Source organism: Carettochelys insculpta, chromosome 14, assembly GCF_033958435.1.
Source record: "Carettochelys insculpta isolate YL-2023 chromosome 14, ASM3395843v1, whole genome shotgun sequence".
Classification (NCBI taxonomy): domain Eukaryota; kingdom Metazoa; phylum Chordata; order Testudines; family Carettochelyidae; genus Carettochelys; species Carettochelys insculpta.
In genome coordinates, this window is record NC_134150.1 from 4939760 (window position 1) to 4958864 (window position 19105).

Here is a 19105-nt window from a genome sequence, read left to right on the forward strand (position 1 = left end):
TACAGCTCAGTAACAACACAGAACACTAAGAGCCAGGACTGCTGGCTGAAAACAAGCATTATGGGACCATGGGAAATTTGGCCATGCCCATGATAAGTGGTTGTCCAGCTAACTACAATCACGCTGGATTACTGATGTTGCTGGCTGACAGAGTCCCAGATTAGAGAGGTTCACAAAACTTGGGGGAGAGGTAGATACATTGGAGGGTAGAGAGAGAATTCAGAGTGACCTGGATAAATTGGAGGGCTGGACCAAAAGAAATCGGATGCAGTTCAACAAGAACTGTAGAGTCCCGCACCTGGGGCAGAAGAACCACAAGCATTGTTACGGGCTGGGGACCGACTGGCTCAGCAGCAGTACGATGGAAAGGGACCTAGGGGTTATGGTGGATGAAAGGCTGGATATGAGTACACAGTGTGCCCTTGTGGCCAAGAAGGCAAACGGCATACGAGGGTGCATTAGAAGGAGCATTTCGAGCAGATCTAGAGAAGTAGTTGTTCCCCTCTATTCGGCACTGGTGAGGCCACATCTGGAATATTGTGTCCAGTTTTGGGCCCCCCAGTATAAAAAGGATGTGGATTTGCTGGAGCAGGTTCAGTGGAGGGCAACAAAAATTATTGAGGGGCTGGAGCACAAGATCTATGAGGACAGGCTCAGAGATTTAGGTTTATTTAGTTTACAGAAGAGAAGACTTGGGGGTGATTTAATAGCAGCCTTCAACTTACTGAAGGGGAGCTCTGAAGAGGAGGGTGAGAAACTGTTCTCAGCGGTGTCAGATGGCAGAACAAGGAGTAATGGTCTGAAGTTGAAGAGGGAGAGGCGTAGGTTAGATATTAGGAAAAACTACTTCACCAGGAGGGTGGTGAAGCATTGGAATGTGTTGCCTAGAGAGGTGGTGGATTCTCCATCCCTCAAGGTTTTTAAGTCCCCACTGGACAAGGTCCTGGCTGGGATGATTTAGTGGGGGTTGATCCTGCTTGAAGCAGGGGGCTGGACTAGATGACCTCCTGAGGTCCCTTCCAGCCCTATGATTCTGTGAACCTGTACCAAAAACCATGAACAATGACCATTTTAAATGATCATTTAATCTTTCTAGTACAGAAGCACTCAGACGTGTCCGTCAAGACCACGGTTTTTGGCATCATGACTTAAAAACACAAACCACAACTTCTGCCCTGGAGATTTTACAACCTACGGAAAAAACAATCCCTGAACTCTGAGGCTAAAACTTGTTTTAGCTTGAACCCTGAAAGACAGTACAAGTCAGTTCTTATTTTTAGCCTGGTGCTGGATTTAACCTTGTTCCTCTTTCTTTTTGTGCATGGGTTGCCACTGGTGCACTGGGCTATCCATGGAGGCAAACAGCGTTAATTTGCAAAAGCAAGAGAGCTTTCACAATGAGCTGCCAGCTATTTGCACAATTTCCTACTAAGCAGTAAGCTGAGGATATTCAATTGTTAAATAGAGATGACGCTGCTGGTGAAATCCTCCACCTACAGGAGTCACTGGGGCTTGGGTTTCACCACATGACAGGCACTGTAAATAAGTGTGTGCTGTCTACGATGCTCTGTGCGGTGGAATTCATTGTAAATTTCCCATTCCAATGCCCCTTCCTATATTCTGCTGTAGGGAAAAGACTGGGAAAAATTTTCTTTTGAGGTTTTCAAAAGGAGAAAACCAACTCACCCCTTTTCGAAGGCTGTCTAATCATAGAAGATTGTTGGATAAATTGTTCTGGGATGTGGGATATTAAATTATGATGTAAACAACAATATTAATCTAATGATGCACGTAAAATAAAATGGCAGACGTATCTTATATCTATACTTATATTACAATCACACTTTGTTCTCTCACCAAAGGTCCCAGGGGGCTTTACAGGGCAGAATACATTGCCCTGTCAGGGGGCATGGCTAGACCATGTGGAAGACCCTCCGGGTCAGGGTCGATCTTCTGGGGTTCCATTTTGTGTGCCTGGTAGGGACGTAGGAAATCGAATTACTTGGGATCAGCAGTCAGCCCCCCTGTACTCCTCAATATCGCGAGGTATAAGGGAGGTTGATGAGCAAGTTTCTCCTGTCAACCTCCTTCTGTGAGGACGGACAGATAAGTCGATTGCAGATAAGTTGATTCCAGCTACGCAATTGCCGTAGCTAGAATTGCATATCCACTCTCGACTTCAATGCCTTGTGTAGATCTGGCCATGGTCCCAATCTGGACTAGTCGTTGCCTTGAATCCTTCCCCAAAATTTTGTTTCTGTGGGCATTTCCAATACGGGAATCTGGATGTTTCTGATCATTCCGGGTCAGGCCTTCATCCTGGACAGTATTGCACGCCCTCGACTTCCAGTCTAGGTCAACAGGAATTGAGAGCACTCGGTATCTTGCAGGATCAGGCACAGACTGGGCAAAATGGACTTGGTTCAAGGCGATCTATTTATTGTATTCCACTGTAGACTTGGTCGCAAACAAGGAGCTTTGGAACAGAGCAGGACAAGAACCTCTTGACATTCAAAATCATGAGAAGAAAGTGGGGATGGCTAGGCCACAGCCTCAGAAAACCATCATCCAGCAGAGTCTGTCAAGCTCTCCCATGGAACCCACAAGGAAAACGCAAAACAGGAAGACCGCAGACAACACAGAGAAGATCTACTGAGATTGAAGGACAACAACTGGGGTAGTCCCGGGGCCAGCTAGAAGTTCTGTCTGGAGACACCTTGTCCACCTTGGTTACTGTTTTTGGTTCTCTGTGCCTTAAATATTGAGTCTGCTCTGGTATGGCTATGGTCTGAAGAAGTGGGTCTGTCCCACGAAAGCTCAGCACCTAATCAACTATTTTATTAGTCTTTAAAGTGCTACTTGGCCACTTTTTTGTCTGGAGACAAAGTGACATGGAGGAGGCTTGCAGATGACCTATGCCCCACCCAGAGTACAAAGGCTTTAGTAAGTAAGCAGTACTGTATTTCCATCCTAAGAGATCCACACCTGCCATTGCTTGTCTAAGTCACCAGGCGGAGACAAGGTTAACCCATCGGCTCTAATGGAGCTACACCTAAGAGGGTGGTGCTTTGGGGTCAAGGTTCTGGCTTGCGGGGAAGAAGCCAGTGGGGACTGAATTTCAGTACAAAGAGCTGCTGGTCGACACTCTGCTCCCCCACTCCCCAGCTCTTTACCTTCTCCAGAGGCACTCATGAGTAGCACCTCCAGGTCCATGGGGAGGCTGCCTTCCATGCAGATGCACTGAATAAACTGCTTCCAAATGACAGGCCCTGCACTCTCAATTGTGCTGAGGACCAGTGAGACCTTTTCTTTGCAGTCAGCGATTCCATCCACATGGCTCAGGTCTACGTTAGGGAGGAAATGTTTGGCTTTCATAAGCAGCCAGTCCGGGGCATGACTCAGGGTCTCCACCAGCTGTGGCTGGGCATTCTCTATGGCCAGCTGGAGATCCATATCCTCACTCAGGGGCTGGAGGGAAGAAACGGGGTAGGTGAGTAGCAGAGCTGGGAACAAAGGAAACAGCTTCAAGTCATTCCCTATGTGGTGTCGTTTCAGAGGAGCGGCCACGTTAGTCTGTTTCAATGCAATCAGCGAGGGGGTTGGGTGACACCTTAAAGACTAACCAATCTATTTTGGCATAAGCCTTTGTGAGCTGGAACCCCCCACCTCCCTCGATGCATCCGAGTGCGTTCTGGCCCACAAAAGTTTGCGCCCAAATAATTTTGTTAGCCTTTAAGGTGCCGCAGGACGCTTCATTGTTTTGACCTGGCAAAGGTTACGCTGCTTATACATAACCCAATTTCTATTGTTTCCTTGTCCACCCACCCCAACGATAACACACCTGCTGCATGACTGTCAGAATCTTAGACTATGAGTTCCTTGGGGCCGGGACCGTTTTGGGGATGTTTGTCAATACAGTGCCTAGTAGAATGGTACACCAATCCTTGTTTGGGGAGGTTACTTGTGCTAGAAATAAACAACAGAACCCTAAGAACATTCAGAGTGGCCTTACTGGGTCAGACCAAAGGTCCAGCTAGCCCAGCATCTTGTCTTCCAACAATGGCCAATATCATGTGTTCCAGAGGGAAGAACAGAACAGGAAATCATCAGATGATCCCTCCCCATCACCCATTCCAACCTTCTGACAAACAGAGACTTGAGACACCCTTCCTACCCACCCTGGCTAACAGCCATTAGTACACCTATCCTCCATGGATTTATCTAGCTCTTCTTGAATCCTATTAAAGTCCTGGTCTCCACAGCCGCCTCTGGTAAGGAGTTCCACGGTTTGACGGTACGTTGTGTGAAGAAAAGCTGCCTTTTCTTTGTTTTAAACCTGTACCTATTAATTTAATTCGGTGACCCCAAGTTCATGTGTTATGGGCACAAGTAAATAACTTTTCCTTACATAACAGCAAGAAGTCTTGTGGTACCTTATAGACTAACAGATATTTTGGAGCATAAGCTTTCGTGAGCAAAGACCCGCTTCGTCAGATGCATGAGTGGGGGGGGTGGTTTCAGAGGGGTATTTAAAGAGTGGGGTCCCAGTAAGAGGGATGGCCAGAGCTGACAAAGTCTATTCAGCAAGGTGGAAATGGCCCATTGACCTTGTCAGCTCTGGCCCTCCGTTCTTCTGGGACCCCATTCTTTAAATACCTCTCTGAACCCCGCCCCCCCGGCGCTCACGCATCTGACAAAGTGGGTCTTTGCCCATGAAAGCTGATGCTCCAAAATATATGTTAAGTCCATAAGGTGCCACAAGACTTCTTGTTGTTCTTGAAGTTACAGACTAACACGGCCGCCTCTCCGATACTTTTCCTTACACACTTTCCCCACACCAGTCAAGACAGACCTCTATCGTCTCCTCTCTTCGTCTCCTCGTTTCTAAGCCGAAAAGTCCCAATCTTTTTACTCTCCCCTCATCAGGCAGCCATTCCAAACCCCTAATCTTTCTTGTTGCCCTTCTCTGAATTTTTTCCAGTGCCGAGGTATCTTTTTTTGATCTCTCACCCTAACAAGCGAAGAGTTGTGAAAACAGTTACATCTTCTTCATCCACGACTTCATTGCTATGGCAAGTTTGGACACCGTTAATACATCATCAGAAGAACAGGGCAGATGCGTTTTCCAATTTAGTATCAGAGAGGTGGCTGTATTAGTCTGCATCTTCAAAAACAACAAGAAGTCCTGTGAAACCTTATAGACTAACAGACATTCTGGAGCATAAGCTTTCGTGGGCAAAGACCCGCTTCGTCAGACAAAGTGGGTCTTTGCCCATGAAATCTTATGCTCCAAAATATCTGTTAATCTTTGAAGCACCACAGGACTTCTTGTTATTCTCCTATTCAGGGGATTGATTCTGCCATCCTTACATACGCCCCACTGACTTCAGCGGGAACTGTGGCATGCTCACAGTGCATTTGGTGACTCAGATCTTTGCGTACGTGTTCTGCTCTCACGCCCTCTTCTGCCCTCCCTGGTGGAAGATCTCCTACCTGCATCCTGAGATGGTTGTTTTCGTTCTAGACGTTTACATTTTCAGACGTAACGGTGGATTCTCCTCCATTTCCTGTACAACTGCTGACCCGCAGATGTCATACTTTCAACAGACGTTGGGTCTCAGCTGTGGGCTTTGAGCATGTAAGCAGCTGCTTCAGCCTGTGAAGCCTCCTAAGAGGAAAGAAATGGGCAGTTAACAGAGCAGGATATAAATGTGGCTCTTGGAGCTGTGGGGAGCCGGTACTGGGCACAGCAGCTCCTGGCACTCGGGGAAAAAGTGGAATATGGGGCAATGAGCCCCTTTAGCAAAAGAAATCGGGACACCTTCCTGGCGCCCTGTAATACAGGGCTGCCCCACCCAAAAGAGGCCGGATGGTCACCCTAGTGCTTAGGCCTCAATGTTAACCTGACACAGGGTTCTTCCAAGACTTCGTGAACATTGTACATCGCTTTTGCTAACAGCAACACATTAGTTACGGCCGTTACCATGAGTAACAAGAACAATTTCATCCACAGAATCATAGAAACCTACGGAAGGGCTGGAAGGGACCTCAGGAGGTCATCTCGGCCAGCCCCCATATAGTCCAGCAAAGTGCGCATTTCCATTGTTTCTTGTTATACCATAATCTTGGTTTAACAACCTTGGACTTCTGGCATTTTAGGGTGAAGTGACTGAGGCTTCTCTTTATGCAGCCAAGTTCCCTCCTGCCTGCTTGCCCTGTCTGCTTACCCTGCTGCTGGCTGGGTGTGTCTTCTCTTCGAAGAGACTCTCCTCCTCCAACCATTCTGGAAATTTGCATCCAGACAGACACTGACTGGCTTCCTCAAAGCTGCCTGCTGAGTCTGAGACACAGAATCCACATGAAGAAATCCCTGCTTAATGCTTACTGGCCCACTAGGTTCACAGTTCCTTTGTCCTTCCATATCCAGCTTCTGTGTCCACATTGGATCACAGATGGAGTCCAATAAAAGAATGCAAGCGTTCACAGTGTCTGGAGACGGGAGATTGCTGGCCATCCTTGCATTCTAGAGAGATTAACTGCACAGCTGTTCTGCTCCACATGCTGAGCCATACGTTACCTCTGAATCAGAGACCCATTCCGTCCATGTGCAGAATCTGTTCTACCCGAAACAACTTCCAAACCCTCTGAAATCTCTAAGCTGTCCAAGCTGGACCTTCCCAAAGCCAGGCCAGTGGTTCCACACTCAACAGAAAGGTCCTGGCTTTCAAGAACTGAAACAAGCCTTTCAACAGATAAACTGCTGCCTCCCACAGACAGACAATTCTCCTGATCACTTTGAATCACGGAATCCTAGGGCTGGAAGGGACCTCACGAGGTCATCTAGTCCAGCCCCCTGCTTCAAGCAGGGTCAAGTCCCACTAAGTCATCCTAGCCAGGACCTTGTCAAGCCAGGACTTAAAAACCTCCAAGGATGGAGATTCCACCATCTCTCTAGGCAACGCATTCCAGTGCTTCACCGTTCTCATGGTGAAGTAGTTTTTCCTTATCCTCTCCTTCTGTAACTTCAGACCATTGCTCCTTGTTCTGCCATATGTCTTCACTGAGAACAGTTTCTCTCCATCCTCTTTAGAGCCCTGTTCAGGAAGTTGAAGGATGCTATTAAATCACCTCTCAGTCTTCTCTTCTGCAAACTAAATAGGCCAAAATCCCTCAGCCTCTCCTCATAGGTCATGTGCTCCAGCCCCTTAATCATTTTTGCTGCCCTCCACTGAACCTGCTCCAGCACATCCACATCCTTTTTACACTGGGGGGGGGCCCCAAACTCGACGCAATATTCCAGATGTGGCCTCACCAGTGCCGAACAGAGCGGGAATAGTAACTTCACTAGATCTGCTCGCAATGCTCCTTCTAACGCATCCCAATATGCTGTTAGCCTTCTTGGCTTCAAGGGCACACTGTATACTCATATCCAGCCTTTCATCCACCACAATCCCAAGGTCCCTTTCTGCTGTACTGCTGCTTAGCCCATCAGTCCCAGCCTATAACAACGGCTGGGATTCTTCCGTCCCATTCCCTGCAGTCACCACAAACCGCTTGGGGAAAAACTTCCAGGTGGATTCTCTTCCTCAGGAACTCCCTCAAACAACAATTTACCTTTCTCTGGGGCTCCCTTGAGCCACAACCAATTCCTTCATGTTTCACCTGCACCCAGAATCACCTCTGGCCCATCAGGCAGATTCCCACTCCATCCCCTTTCAGGTAAACAGCTAGATCCAGCAGACCATGGTTTCCCAAACCGGGGGGCATGAAGAAATTCCAGGAGGGGTGCTAGGCAACCCAAACCCCCGCCATCATTTTCCCCACCTGAAGAAAGAGCCGGCCTTTGCTTCTGGCTCTCAGTCCCTGCCATTTTACATGGATAACCCGGTGCAGCCACTATAAAAAGCAGGCAGCCCACAAAGACCCACGTGGAGCTGGCTGCCTTCTGCAAAGGTGAGTGAGTGTGGGTTAGGGGGAGGAGGATGGGGTTAGATTGGGTGCTGGGGGTGCCTGGCTTTGAAAAAGGGGAGGGGCTTGGGTGGGGCAGCTGGCAGGGCTTCCGGGGTTCGGGCGGCCGGCCAGCTTGTGGCACTCGTGTGGCTCAGGCAGCTGGCCCGAGGAGCGTGGGGCTTGGGCTGGCAGCTCGGGCGGTTGGTGGGCGGGTGGCTGGTCCTGGCAGCACAGGGCTCGAGCAGCTGGTGGGCAGGTGGACAGCTGGCCCCGGCGGCTGGCAGGCAAGCGGATGGCTGTTCCCCGCCACGTGGGGCTCAAGCAAGCAGCTCTGGCAGCACAGGTCTCAGACAGGCAGGTGGCTGGCACAGGCAGCTCTGGAGGCTGGCATGGGGCTCAGGCACCCGGCCAGCTGGGGCTGCACCAGGCACCCGCAAGGGGCCAAGAAAAATTATTTGTGCTTATTTTTAATTTTCAATAACATTTTTCTGTCCAGCGTTTGTGTTTATTGTAAATTACGAATTGAATTTTTGTCAAAGTGGGGGCTGGATGATGGTAAAGAGCCGGGGGGGTCATGAAGGTTTCTCAAAAATCAAAAGGGGGGGCGTGATGGTGAAAAGTGTGGGAGCCACGGCATTGGACAAGAGGTCAGGAGGACTTTCCTCCCCTTTGCTACAAGCTTCCACATCGCCAGCAGGCAGCACAACTATATTGCCATTCTGCTCTCCCAGTGCCCTGGTTAGGGCACAACTCTGACCAGACAGAGTTCTCTCACTCTTTCCCAGCAACCCCTGAACAACTGGCGAAAAACAAGCACCAGAATCATTTGGTCTCTGGATTCTCTTATGACACTAAATAGATTAAACCGAGTTAAAGCACCATCCTCCCTACAAGACACAATTGTAGCATCATTCCTCTTCTGAGCTTTAGCTGCATCCAGATCCAACTCTGGGACAACAGCAGCATCGCTAGCCTCCACAGGCTGAGAGGCACCTTCCTAAGACAAAGGACCTCCTTTCTCTATAAGCATGCTACTGCTCAACACACAATCGGAGACAATCTCTCTCTCCCGGCACCCATGGCTGGATTCAGAAACACACCTGGAATGCGAGACAGCTTTTCTCACGGACAACTTGCCACTCCCAGCAGATAAACAGCTGGTTTCCCCAAAGAATGGCTCATCACTCTGTGCTTTCTAGAACAAATCATAGAATCATAGGGCTGGAAGGGACCTCAGGAGGTCACCTAGTCCAGTCCCCTGCTTCAAGCAGGATCATCCACATCTAAATCATCCCAGCCAGGACCTTGTGAAGCTGGGATTTAAAAACCTCTAGGGATGGAGAATCCACCATCTCTTTAGACAACACATTCCAGTGCTTCACCACCCTCCCGATGAAACAGTTTTTCCTAATATCCAACCTACTCTCTCCTTCTGTAACTTCAGACCATTGCTCCTTGTTCTGCCATCTGTCATCACTGAGAACAGTTTCTCTCCATCAAATCACTCTCCTCTCCTTCAGCAATACATTCAAAAACTCCGTGAGCCACCAATTCCTCACTAACCTTTTCCTCAGGTACGATTTTAACCTGATACTCAATGTCAATCTGCTTCACAGAAGCCTTTTCCCGGTTACTGCAATATACCCGTTCCTGGTCTAATTCCAGACTCCTTTGTGAGACATCAGATTCACATGCAGGAATCTCACTCACAGACACACTTACTCCTCTGCATAGACAAACAGCTAACTTTTCCTGTGGCTATTGCAATGCTGATTATTTACGGAGAACTGTTCAGAGTCACATACACCCCATCGCAAATCTTCCCTGTTAATTTCAGGCAATATAGAATCACAGAATCATAGAACAATAGAGCTGGAAGATACCTAAAAAAAGCCATCGAGTCCAGCCCCCTGCTCTACGCAGGACCAAACCCATCAGATCAGCCCAGTCAGGGCTTTGTCGAGGCGAGACTTAAACACCTCCAGGGATGGAGACTCCACTACTTCCGTGCATAGACCATTCCAATGCTTCACCACCCTCCTAGTGAAAAAGTTTTTCTTAATGTTCAACCTGGACCTTCCCAACCGCAACTTGAGACCATTGTTCTGTGTTCTGCCATCCGTGACCACTGTGAACAGCCTCAAAAGGGGAGGCCACTCTGACAGGAGTGGGATTCAAACCCATGTCTCCAGGGGAGGCTGCCACCTGAACACAGCCCCTTAGACTGCTCAGCCATCCTGACAGCAACTGTTACAAAAACATAGAAGAGTTACATATATATTAATTTTTAGACATATCCAGCATGTTATAATCAGACCACATACCAAATAGTTACACATTGGATTTCCAGGGGGCTGCAGCTTTCGCTTCTCCTCCAATAGATTTATCTGCAATTCCATGGACTGATTTTTCAGCTTCTACCTTCTCCATCAATCGGGTAGACGGGGTTTTTCCCCCCACCAGTGCAGCCATTTCTTCTCTTACTGTGAATGCAGGCCTACCAGCTTCCACCAATATTCCAAACCCTGCACTCTTTCCGCCCTGACCGCCTCTGCAGGGTCCGCAGTCTCAGGTGAGGGCTGCACTCTCTCCAATTTGGCCATTCTTACGTCGGCCTCTCTCTTCACCGCTTCTGCCCGATACCGCACCCCCAACAAAGAATCGAGTTCCCTACTCATGGCTTCTTTGCTTATTTTTCTTTTGCAGCACATCTGTCCCAGGGCTTTCCTTTCCAGACGCTTACACTGAGGTGAACTCATTGCAACTGCCCTGTAACCAAAAGGCATTCTGGAACCCAAAATTCCAATTTTGAATAGTGTGGGGTCCTGACTCCCAGCTCTGCTGACCTGGTCCTGTGGACCCAAGGAAGAATACACCACTAGGATATTACAGGTGAGTGAACCAATCCTGGGCAAACCACTTAAAACCCGACCACTTATAGCCCAGGCTGTGATTTCCTTCTCACTGTGGCAAATCAATCTAGCCACAAAATACCTCTGCCAGCCCCCCTGGCCAGCCAGAAGCTACACATGCAAACCCACTGATTCTCCAGCTTCTCCTAATGCCCAAACCAGCAACCATCCTACTCAGCCTATTTCACCAAATCCACACTGATTCTTCCAGTCCCCCCAGGGTCTTGCCACATTCCCAGGTCAATATATACTGAGATCTTACCCAAAACAGCACGCTGGGCCATCCCTTTATAATCTAAAATCTAAAGGTTTATTAACAGAGAAAGAAAGATTGTTGAAGTGGTACCTTATGTTTATCAGTTAAAGCTATTGATGCAGCTCACAGCTGATGTTACAGTCTGATTTCTTGAAAGTCTCTGAAAATACGCCCCATGAGGGATGGGCCTCAGTCCACCTAGGCTTAGTTCATGAGGATGGAGAACCGAGATGGTCAATGACAGGACCATCTCATAGCTTGCCAAGCAGAGGGAAAAATGTTTTTCTTCTTTCATAGGTAATGCAGAATCACCTGCCCAGGTTGTCTATCATGGCACTCTTCCATTGGCTGCATCCCAGAAGACAAGTCCCAAAGTCCTGAGATGTGTATTTGACAATAGAGTCTTTGTTGCTGTGATGGAGTGGGGGATACCTGTGTGTGTGTGTGTGTGGGGCTCCTGCTGAGGGTAACCCTGACAACCAGGTAACATCTTTGTACTGCAGGCAAAGGAGGAGGTGGAGCCTGAGGGGTTTGAATTGGAACTGGGAGTTGGAAGCAGTTAGTCTGGGCTGAGGGAGAGAGAGACAAAGGAGGGGGCAAGGCCCCAGCTCTGGGGGCCCCTCGGGGCCTCCTCTCCCCAACATGGATGGGACTGGCTGTCTCTGCCTGCTGCACTAACTCCTCTGTATGATGCTGTGTCCTGTCGGCTAATAAACCCGCTGTTCTCCTGCTAAGTAAGAGACTCTCCTGCCTGCGGACAGGGTGCAAAGCTTGGGGGACCCCAGAACCCCATCACATTGGTGTCAGGAGTGGGACGTTCTGCACCCCGAGGATGGAGCATCCAGCAGTAAGTGACCGGGGCCCCGGAAGAAGTGGGGCCTGCGAGACCCAGGTGTACTGAAGGGCAGTGAGGTGCAGTTCCCCAAGGCGGAGAGGCCTGCGGCCGAACCCAAGCAACTGCGGTCGTGGTCCTCGAGAGGGGGTGTCACACCCGAGGAGGGGTTACTCCTGGGAATCTGTTGGAGTCGGTCCCAGAAGGTGGAGGGGCCGAGAGCCCAAACCCCAGGAACCAGTAACCCCTGAGGAGGCTGACGCTGAATGAGTCCTTCCCAAGACAGTGTGCTCATGGTCCTTGAGAGCGGGTGTCACACTGAAGAAGGGGTTCCGCTGGGAGTCTGTTGGAGTCGGTCCCAGAGGGCAGAGGGGCCTACGGCCTAACCCCAGGCAGCTTGTGACCCGCAAGGAGCCTGGCACACTGAAGGGATTCTTCCAGGAATCGTGGGGTGCAGAGGGCATCAGCCTAAGAGCCTGCAACCACGCTGAGCAACTCCACTGTGAAGTGGCAGCACCTGGAAACTGAAATCAAGATTAAAGAAGCTGGACAAGGCAGCGTGGATGTGCAGTGGCAGAGCTGAGGGTTAAGAAAAATCCTGCAGAGGTGAGCCCAAATCGGGGCAGGAAACCCTGGACTGCCTGGAGCTCTGAACCAAGTGGCCTGCCACAGCTCAAGGAGGGAAGGAGCAATTCCAACCCATCATCTACTAGTGGCCAAGACAGACCTGCGGAGTGTTTTCCAGGCCTGGGCCAAGGAAGGTGCCTGTGTGTCTGTGCAGGAAAGCAGCTTGTCCACTGGGAATGGCAAGTTGTCTCTGAGAGAAGCTGCTCCACCTTCTGTGTGTGTGTGGAGACCAGCCAGGGGGACTGGGAGAAAGGAGAGAGTGTCTCCCATTGTCTGTCTGTGTTGAACAGCAGCAGCAGCAGCCTGGGGAGAGAGCAGAGCCTGCATTTGGAAAAGGTGCCAATGAGGAAACTAGCCCATTGTCTGAGGAAGATTCACCAGCCTGGGGTGGCTGGAGAAGAAACCACCAGGAAAAAGCATTCCAGGTGTGACTCTAAATCCAGCCATGGGGGCTGGAGCAGAGGGAATGGCTCTGGGATGGGCAGTGGTGTCCCTGCTAAGGACACTGGTCCTTGGTGCAAAAAAAGTGCTTCTGCTTCTGGGGAAGTGAATCCTTTGCCTGAGCCTGTGGGGGCTCAAGATGGAGCCAAAATCCCAAAGCTGGATCTGAGGGCAGCTGAAGCCCAGATGGGAAGTGGGCCTGCCTCTGTGTCTCTCAGGGGGGATGATGCTTTAACTCGGTCTGATCCAGTTAGTATCATCAGGAAATCCCAGAGACCAGACGATTCTGGTACTTGTTCTGTGCCTGATGCTAAGGTGTTACTGGGAGGGGGTGAGAGGACTCTGTCCGACCAGAGTCATCCTCTCGCCAGGACACAAGAACAGACGGGCAATGGAGTTACGCTGACTGATGAAGATAAAGGAGCTGGTAGCAGAACGGAGGAAAGGGACCCTAACCTTCTGTCTGGTGGTACTGGCTGTCTGCCTGGAGGGGGATTACGTGGGAATCTGCCTAATGGGCCAGAAGTGATCCTGGGTGTAGGTAAAACCCAGGAGCTGGTTGTGGCTCAAGGGAGCAGTGCCCCTGTGAAGCCAGACGGGGTGAGTTGTTGTTTGGGGGAGCTCTTAAGGAAGAGAATTTCCCTGAAACTTTTCCTAACCCGTCTGTGGGGACTGCAGAAAATGGGAGTGAGGTGGAGGAGAGTGAACAGGAAAGGTGCTTGTCTGTAAGAGCCAGAGCAGCCCTTTGCCTGGGGAGAAGTTTGTTTCAGCTCCTGATGGCCAGGACCTGCCTAAGTGTGAAACCACTGGCTGTGCTCTGCAAGGGTCCAAAGCAGGCAGGGTAAAAGTTTCTCAGGAATTGGAAGTTGATGCAAGTAAAGTAAAAACTATCAGGGAGTGTGAGCAGCCCTGTGAGAACCAAGTAAAACAGCTGCACAGTCAGTCTCTGTAGGATGCAGGAGAGGGCCAGCAATTCCCCATCTCCAGATGGTGGAAACACTTATATTCTTATACTGGACTCCACTTCTAATTCCATGGGAAGGCAGTAGTTGAAGGGGGAAGGATAAAGGAGCTGTGGTCCTGGTGGGCCAGTAAGGGATAAACAGGGATTCCTCCATGTGAATTCTGCGTCTGGAACTCACAAAACAACTCGCAAAAAGCAGTTTGGTTTGCAAATTTCCAGGATGGCTGGGAGGGGGCCGTCTCCCTGAGATCATCAATGGCCCAGCTCTTGTTAGAAGGGAGGGCACAGCCAAAGAAATCAAATTTCCACCCCAGGGGGCAAGAGAAAAGATTAAAACTTGATGGTGCTAAAAAAGGCCTCAGCCATTTATCCCCAAAATACCAGATTCTCAAGGATGTTGCACAAAGGTTGTGGTCTACCAAAGAGCAACGTAAATGTGCAGTTGCAATGGGGTTGTTCTGTTACTCACGCTAACTGCTGTAACCAAGGGGTGCTGCTACCAAAAGCTGTAAAATTGTACCATGTACTAAAGGTTTGGAAAGAGCCATGTAACATAATAACATTAATGTAAAAGCATAAGTTGTATGTTAAAGGAGTCTGTAACTCTAAAATGTCACCATTGTTCCCTGTAACTAGTCTTGCAACCTCTCACATGAGGAGGAACATTCCAAACCTATTGTGTGGCATGGAAGGGGAAACTGAGGCACACAACCATTTTGGTGGTCTGGCTAAATGCCAAGGGTGGAAGCATTTGTACCTTCCTTTACTGAACTGTAACTGAATTCCAAACATTGGCTAAAGCAGCTGTATGGACTGGTGGGCAAACAGGGCAGGGCCCAGACCAGAAAAAAACTATTTAATCTGTTGGTGCTGCAGCATCTGTATGGGCTCTGCCTGCCCGACTTAAGAACGTGGCTGATGGACCAGAGAGAGAAGCAGGGAGACCGACCAACCTAAGGAAACTAAAGGAACTTGCCCGTCTGCATCACATGAAAAGGGCCAATACCAAGCTCCTAAGTTGGAGCCTCTCCCAGCAGAATTATAACATGGAGGTGGTGCACATCAAGGGGAGCACTGAGGGTGCAGCCGATGCCCAATCATGAGGGGAGGGCCCCAAACTTCCCCAGGTCACTAGCTGAGTGACCCCGCTCAGTTCAGTCTGGAAGGGGGGAGAGCTGTGATGGAGTGGGGGATACCTGTGTGTGTGTGTGTGGGGCTCCTGCTGAGGGTAACCCTGACAACCAGGTAACATCTTTGTACTGCAGGCAAAGGAGGAGGTGGAGCCTGAGGGGTTTGAATTGGAACTGGGAGTTGGAAGCAGTTAGTCTGGGCTGAGGGAGAGAGAGACAAAGGAGGGGGCAAGGCCCCAGCTCTGGGGGCCCCTCGGGGCCTCCTCTCCCCAACATGGATGGGACTGGCTGTCTCTGCCTGCTGCACTAACTCCTCTGTATGATGCTGTGTCCTGTCGGCTAATAAACCCGCTGTTCTCCTGCTAAGTAAGAGACTCTCCTGCCTGCGGACAGGGTGCAAAGCTTGGGGAACCCCAGAACCCCATCACAGTTTAGTCCATCATCCCGGCTGGGAGAAGACAACGTCCCCCATTGTAAACCCTTAACTCTAAAACTTGTCCAATACATTTATAGAGCCAATAATTATAACTTCACAAACAAACATGTCACAGATCTACAAGTAGCATAACCAGATTCAGGGCATTACCAGCTTTCCTTAGACACCTCACTTGACCCAAGATTTGGTGCAGACCTACTACAGTGATCACAGAAACGGCTTCAGAATTATTTTTAAAATATCCAGTAACATCACAGCTAGCAATATTTTTTCCTTCTGTTATATTAAATAAGAAATTATGTGTGTATCAAAAATACTAAGGTATTTTAATAGTATTTAGATTGTAGGTATGTTAAGGTTTATGACACATTTATGAGTCTAGTTGTTATTATGCGACTCGTTCTAAAACAGATGCAAATATACTCTTCCCATTAAAAAACTGCCAGGAGTCACTTATGTTTATTTTCCAGTCATTTTCTGCAAAAATAACAAATTTGTAAAATCACAAAGTGTAGAACTATTTTTCCATAGCTTATTTGTTTTGCGTTTCTTTTTCACAAGTGTTTTTGAAGCTTTAAGGAAGGCCAGTCCTTTTTTTAAACAATATTGTTCTTTCTTTTTTTGTACAACAGAACGACATTAACCATCCTTCTTTCGGCTGTTATATTGATGGTTTGTTTTGGGTTTGTACTTCAGTTGAATTTTCTTACTTAATTATAGGGTTGCTAACCATCTTCATATTGTAAGGACATTAGTTGTTCATTCAGATCATTTTCTCTTGTTATTTTCTGTTCTTTGTGAAATAAAAGATATTTTAAAAAACCAAGTCTTTTAAATCAACTTTTGACTATTATGTGCAATAATTTTTCCGTATGAACTCCCCCAACTCCAACCAGCATGTATGTGTTCCGTCGATATATTCCAAGGCCAAATTAGTTTGGGAAACACTGTGGTAGACAATATTGACCTCGTGTGACCGTCCAATTCTCTCATTCGGCACCAAGCGTGCCAAATGACAGTGGTTGAACTGGTAACATGGATGTATTTAACTCAGCTTGCGTGCGTGCATGTATCTGTGTAGAAATGACCCAAAGCAGAAAAGTAACAGCTGTCAATTTCAGACTGCCAAGAGCTACAATAGTGTGAGATACAGTCGGGTGAAATTATCCATTTCTCTGGGCTGGTTTTGATTCCTTCATTGGAAATGGTATCCTCTTTCTAACCAAAAATCAGGCATTTGGAGCAGTTTCTCTCTTTCTGCTCGCCAGTTCCCATCGGAGCCATGGATGACTGCCAGGGTTTGACGTGGAGCTGACAGGACAACCCCAAGTAGAAACTCAGAAGTGAAAGAAGTCTGAAGGCTGAGCAGCCCGAGAGAGTTTGCAGCCCCTGAGGGGTGACCTTGAAGCATTAGGATTGCTCACCACTGCAAGCCAATTTTTCTGCCACAGACAGGACTGTGTCCCTTCCCCTCACTCTATAAATAAAGGTGTACCACACAACATTAAAATATACAGAGAAGGGAAGCAGCCCCAATTTCAGAAACCCTGAGAAAAACAGCCAAGGAAATCTGTTTTCAGGCTAAAGCCAAAGAAGCACAAAGTTTCCCCAATGCAGAGTACCATCTTCTTCACAACATCTCTTAGGACAAACCAACTAACCAAACCAAAAAAAACTATATGCTGATGGGGAAAGGGCTGACCTAGAAGCACTCATTTATTTGTAAAGACTTTGAATCCCGAGATAAAATGACTGATTTCTGAAGGTTTAGCCACCAGGCCAAGTGGTGTTTGCCATGACAATTCATCTTGATGCACCAACTTATTGGGTTAATTTGTCTTATCAACTACACCAGTGGTTAGAAATGCCCAGCAGGTGAGGCAGGAGCTCAGCCCGACCCTTCTTCCCCCTGCAGCTGGGAGTTTGCTCAAAGCCATTCTGCCGGTAGATTAACAAAAGACCCACTAATGCTACCAACCACCATTGTAACAGCAAAGCTCTGCATCTTCATCAATTTATTAATAGAGCTGTGTTAAGTAGGACTATTAGTGACTTTAAAAAGTATCACTGGCACTCCACCCATACACAGAGGTCAAAAGGCCAAATTTTGGCCCTCCATCTCCGAAAGGTTGCTGACATCTGAACTACATCAAACTCTCTTTCGCTCCAAACTCTAGCAACTTTGTTAGCTGCTTCAGATACGTCAGCAGGAAAATTCTTTGCAACAGTCCTTGTTTTCTATGCGCTCTAATTGTGCCAGCATTTTCAGAACTGCTGTCGTTAAAGGCCCAGCAGCATTCCCATTCTAAAGCCGGTTTTCAAGGTGTGTAACTTGAAAACAAACTGTTGTTTGGCATTGAAATTTGGAATGAAAAAATGCTGGCCAAAGAGCAAACTCAAATAAATTCACTAATGCCTTTCCTTAGCAAAAGGACATCTCAAAATTTTTCTGATGAAATGTTTTCCCATCAGCAAATATCATTCTGTATAAACTGAACCTTGCCATGGGAACGTGTCCATTTCCACAACACCAACCAATATAAAAATTTGAAAAGAAGCATCAGCAATGTTTTGTCTGTAGCCAAATGAAATGCTTTGCTGTTTTGTTTCAAAATGACTTTTCACTATGGGATTTATTTTATGTTAGCAATCATGATACACTCATATTTTAAAAGTCAACATCAGAATAAAATATTTTAATGCCATCACCGTTTGATTTCATTTTGGGGAGAAACTTTGACATTTTTATTTAAGTTCTGACTGGAACGAATTCCCAACATTTTACGGTTTGGCCTCATCTACTTGTCAGTCTTTGGGAGACGATTCTTTAAATCTTCCACAGCTGAACAATCAGATTAATTTTGCAGTATAAATGACTGGCCTTTACTCATCGTCGAGATACAGGGACTACTCCCATAAGGAAAAACTATTCATGCAAATAAGAGCTTGCAGGTTTGGATCATAATACCACACAACATGGTACAGGTGCTAATGGTCAGCCATTAGTCCGGAACGTAAACTCTGGTAAATAGGAGAAAAACTGCACACGAATAAGGAAACAATGTGTGAAAAACCAGCTTAAAGTACATCCAATACTTAAGTTGTCTTCTACAGCACAGCAAAATAAACGAACAATGCAGCACAACAGGTTGAGAGGGCCAAAGATCTATATTCGGGTTCTGCTCTAGACAAAGGAGCCTTTAAAGCCAGACACATTCGGTTTTCCATCACAGCCTTTTGCAACGCTTGAGCAGCGAAACGATCAAAATATCAGTGGAAAAAGCCAGGAGGCATGCTGCTTTCTACCCCCGCATGAAACAGAACACCCAAAAGTGAAGCAAAGCATCAGGTACCTAAATGCTACACAGACGCTGGAGAACATGCACTTACCGAGGGAAAGACGCACAAATGGGAGAAACGGACAGAGACTAGGATTCTGAAATAAGAGAGTCTCAAACTTGCATCCTCTGTAGCTCTGACTTCTGCACATGCCGGTATCTACTTGCAAACCACACACGTACACCCTCCCCGTCTGCTCACCGGCTCTGGTAGGGCAG

General features: G+C 48.0%; 1 protein-coding gene across 1 annotated transcript in view; it reads right to left on the reverse strand.

The window, feature by feature from the left end:
• NLRC5 (NLR family CARD domain containing 5) overlaps positions 1–19105 on the reverse strand; it is a 118202-nt gene extending 99097 nt beyond the window's left edge. The window contains exons 1-3 of the mRNA XM_075009053.1: positions 18939–19105; positions 5494–5668; positions 3174–3468 (exon numbers count right to left, since the gene is read on the reverse strand). Of these exons, the coding sequence (XP_074865154.1) occupies positions 3174–3468; positions 5494–5499 (301 nt within the window). The 5' untranslated portion in view covers positions 5500–5668; positions 18939–19105. The remainder of the gene's footprint in view (positions 1–3173; positions 3469–5493; positions 5669–18938) is intronic.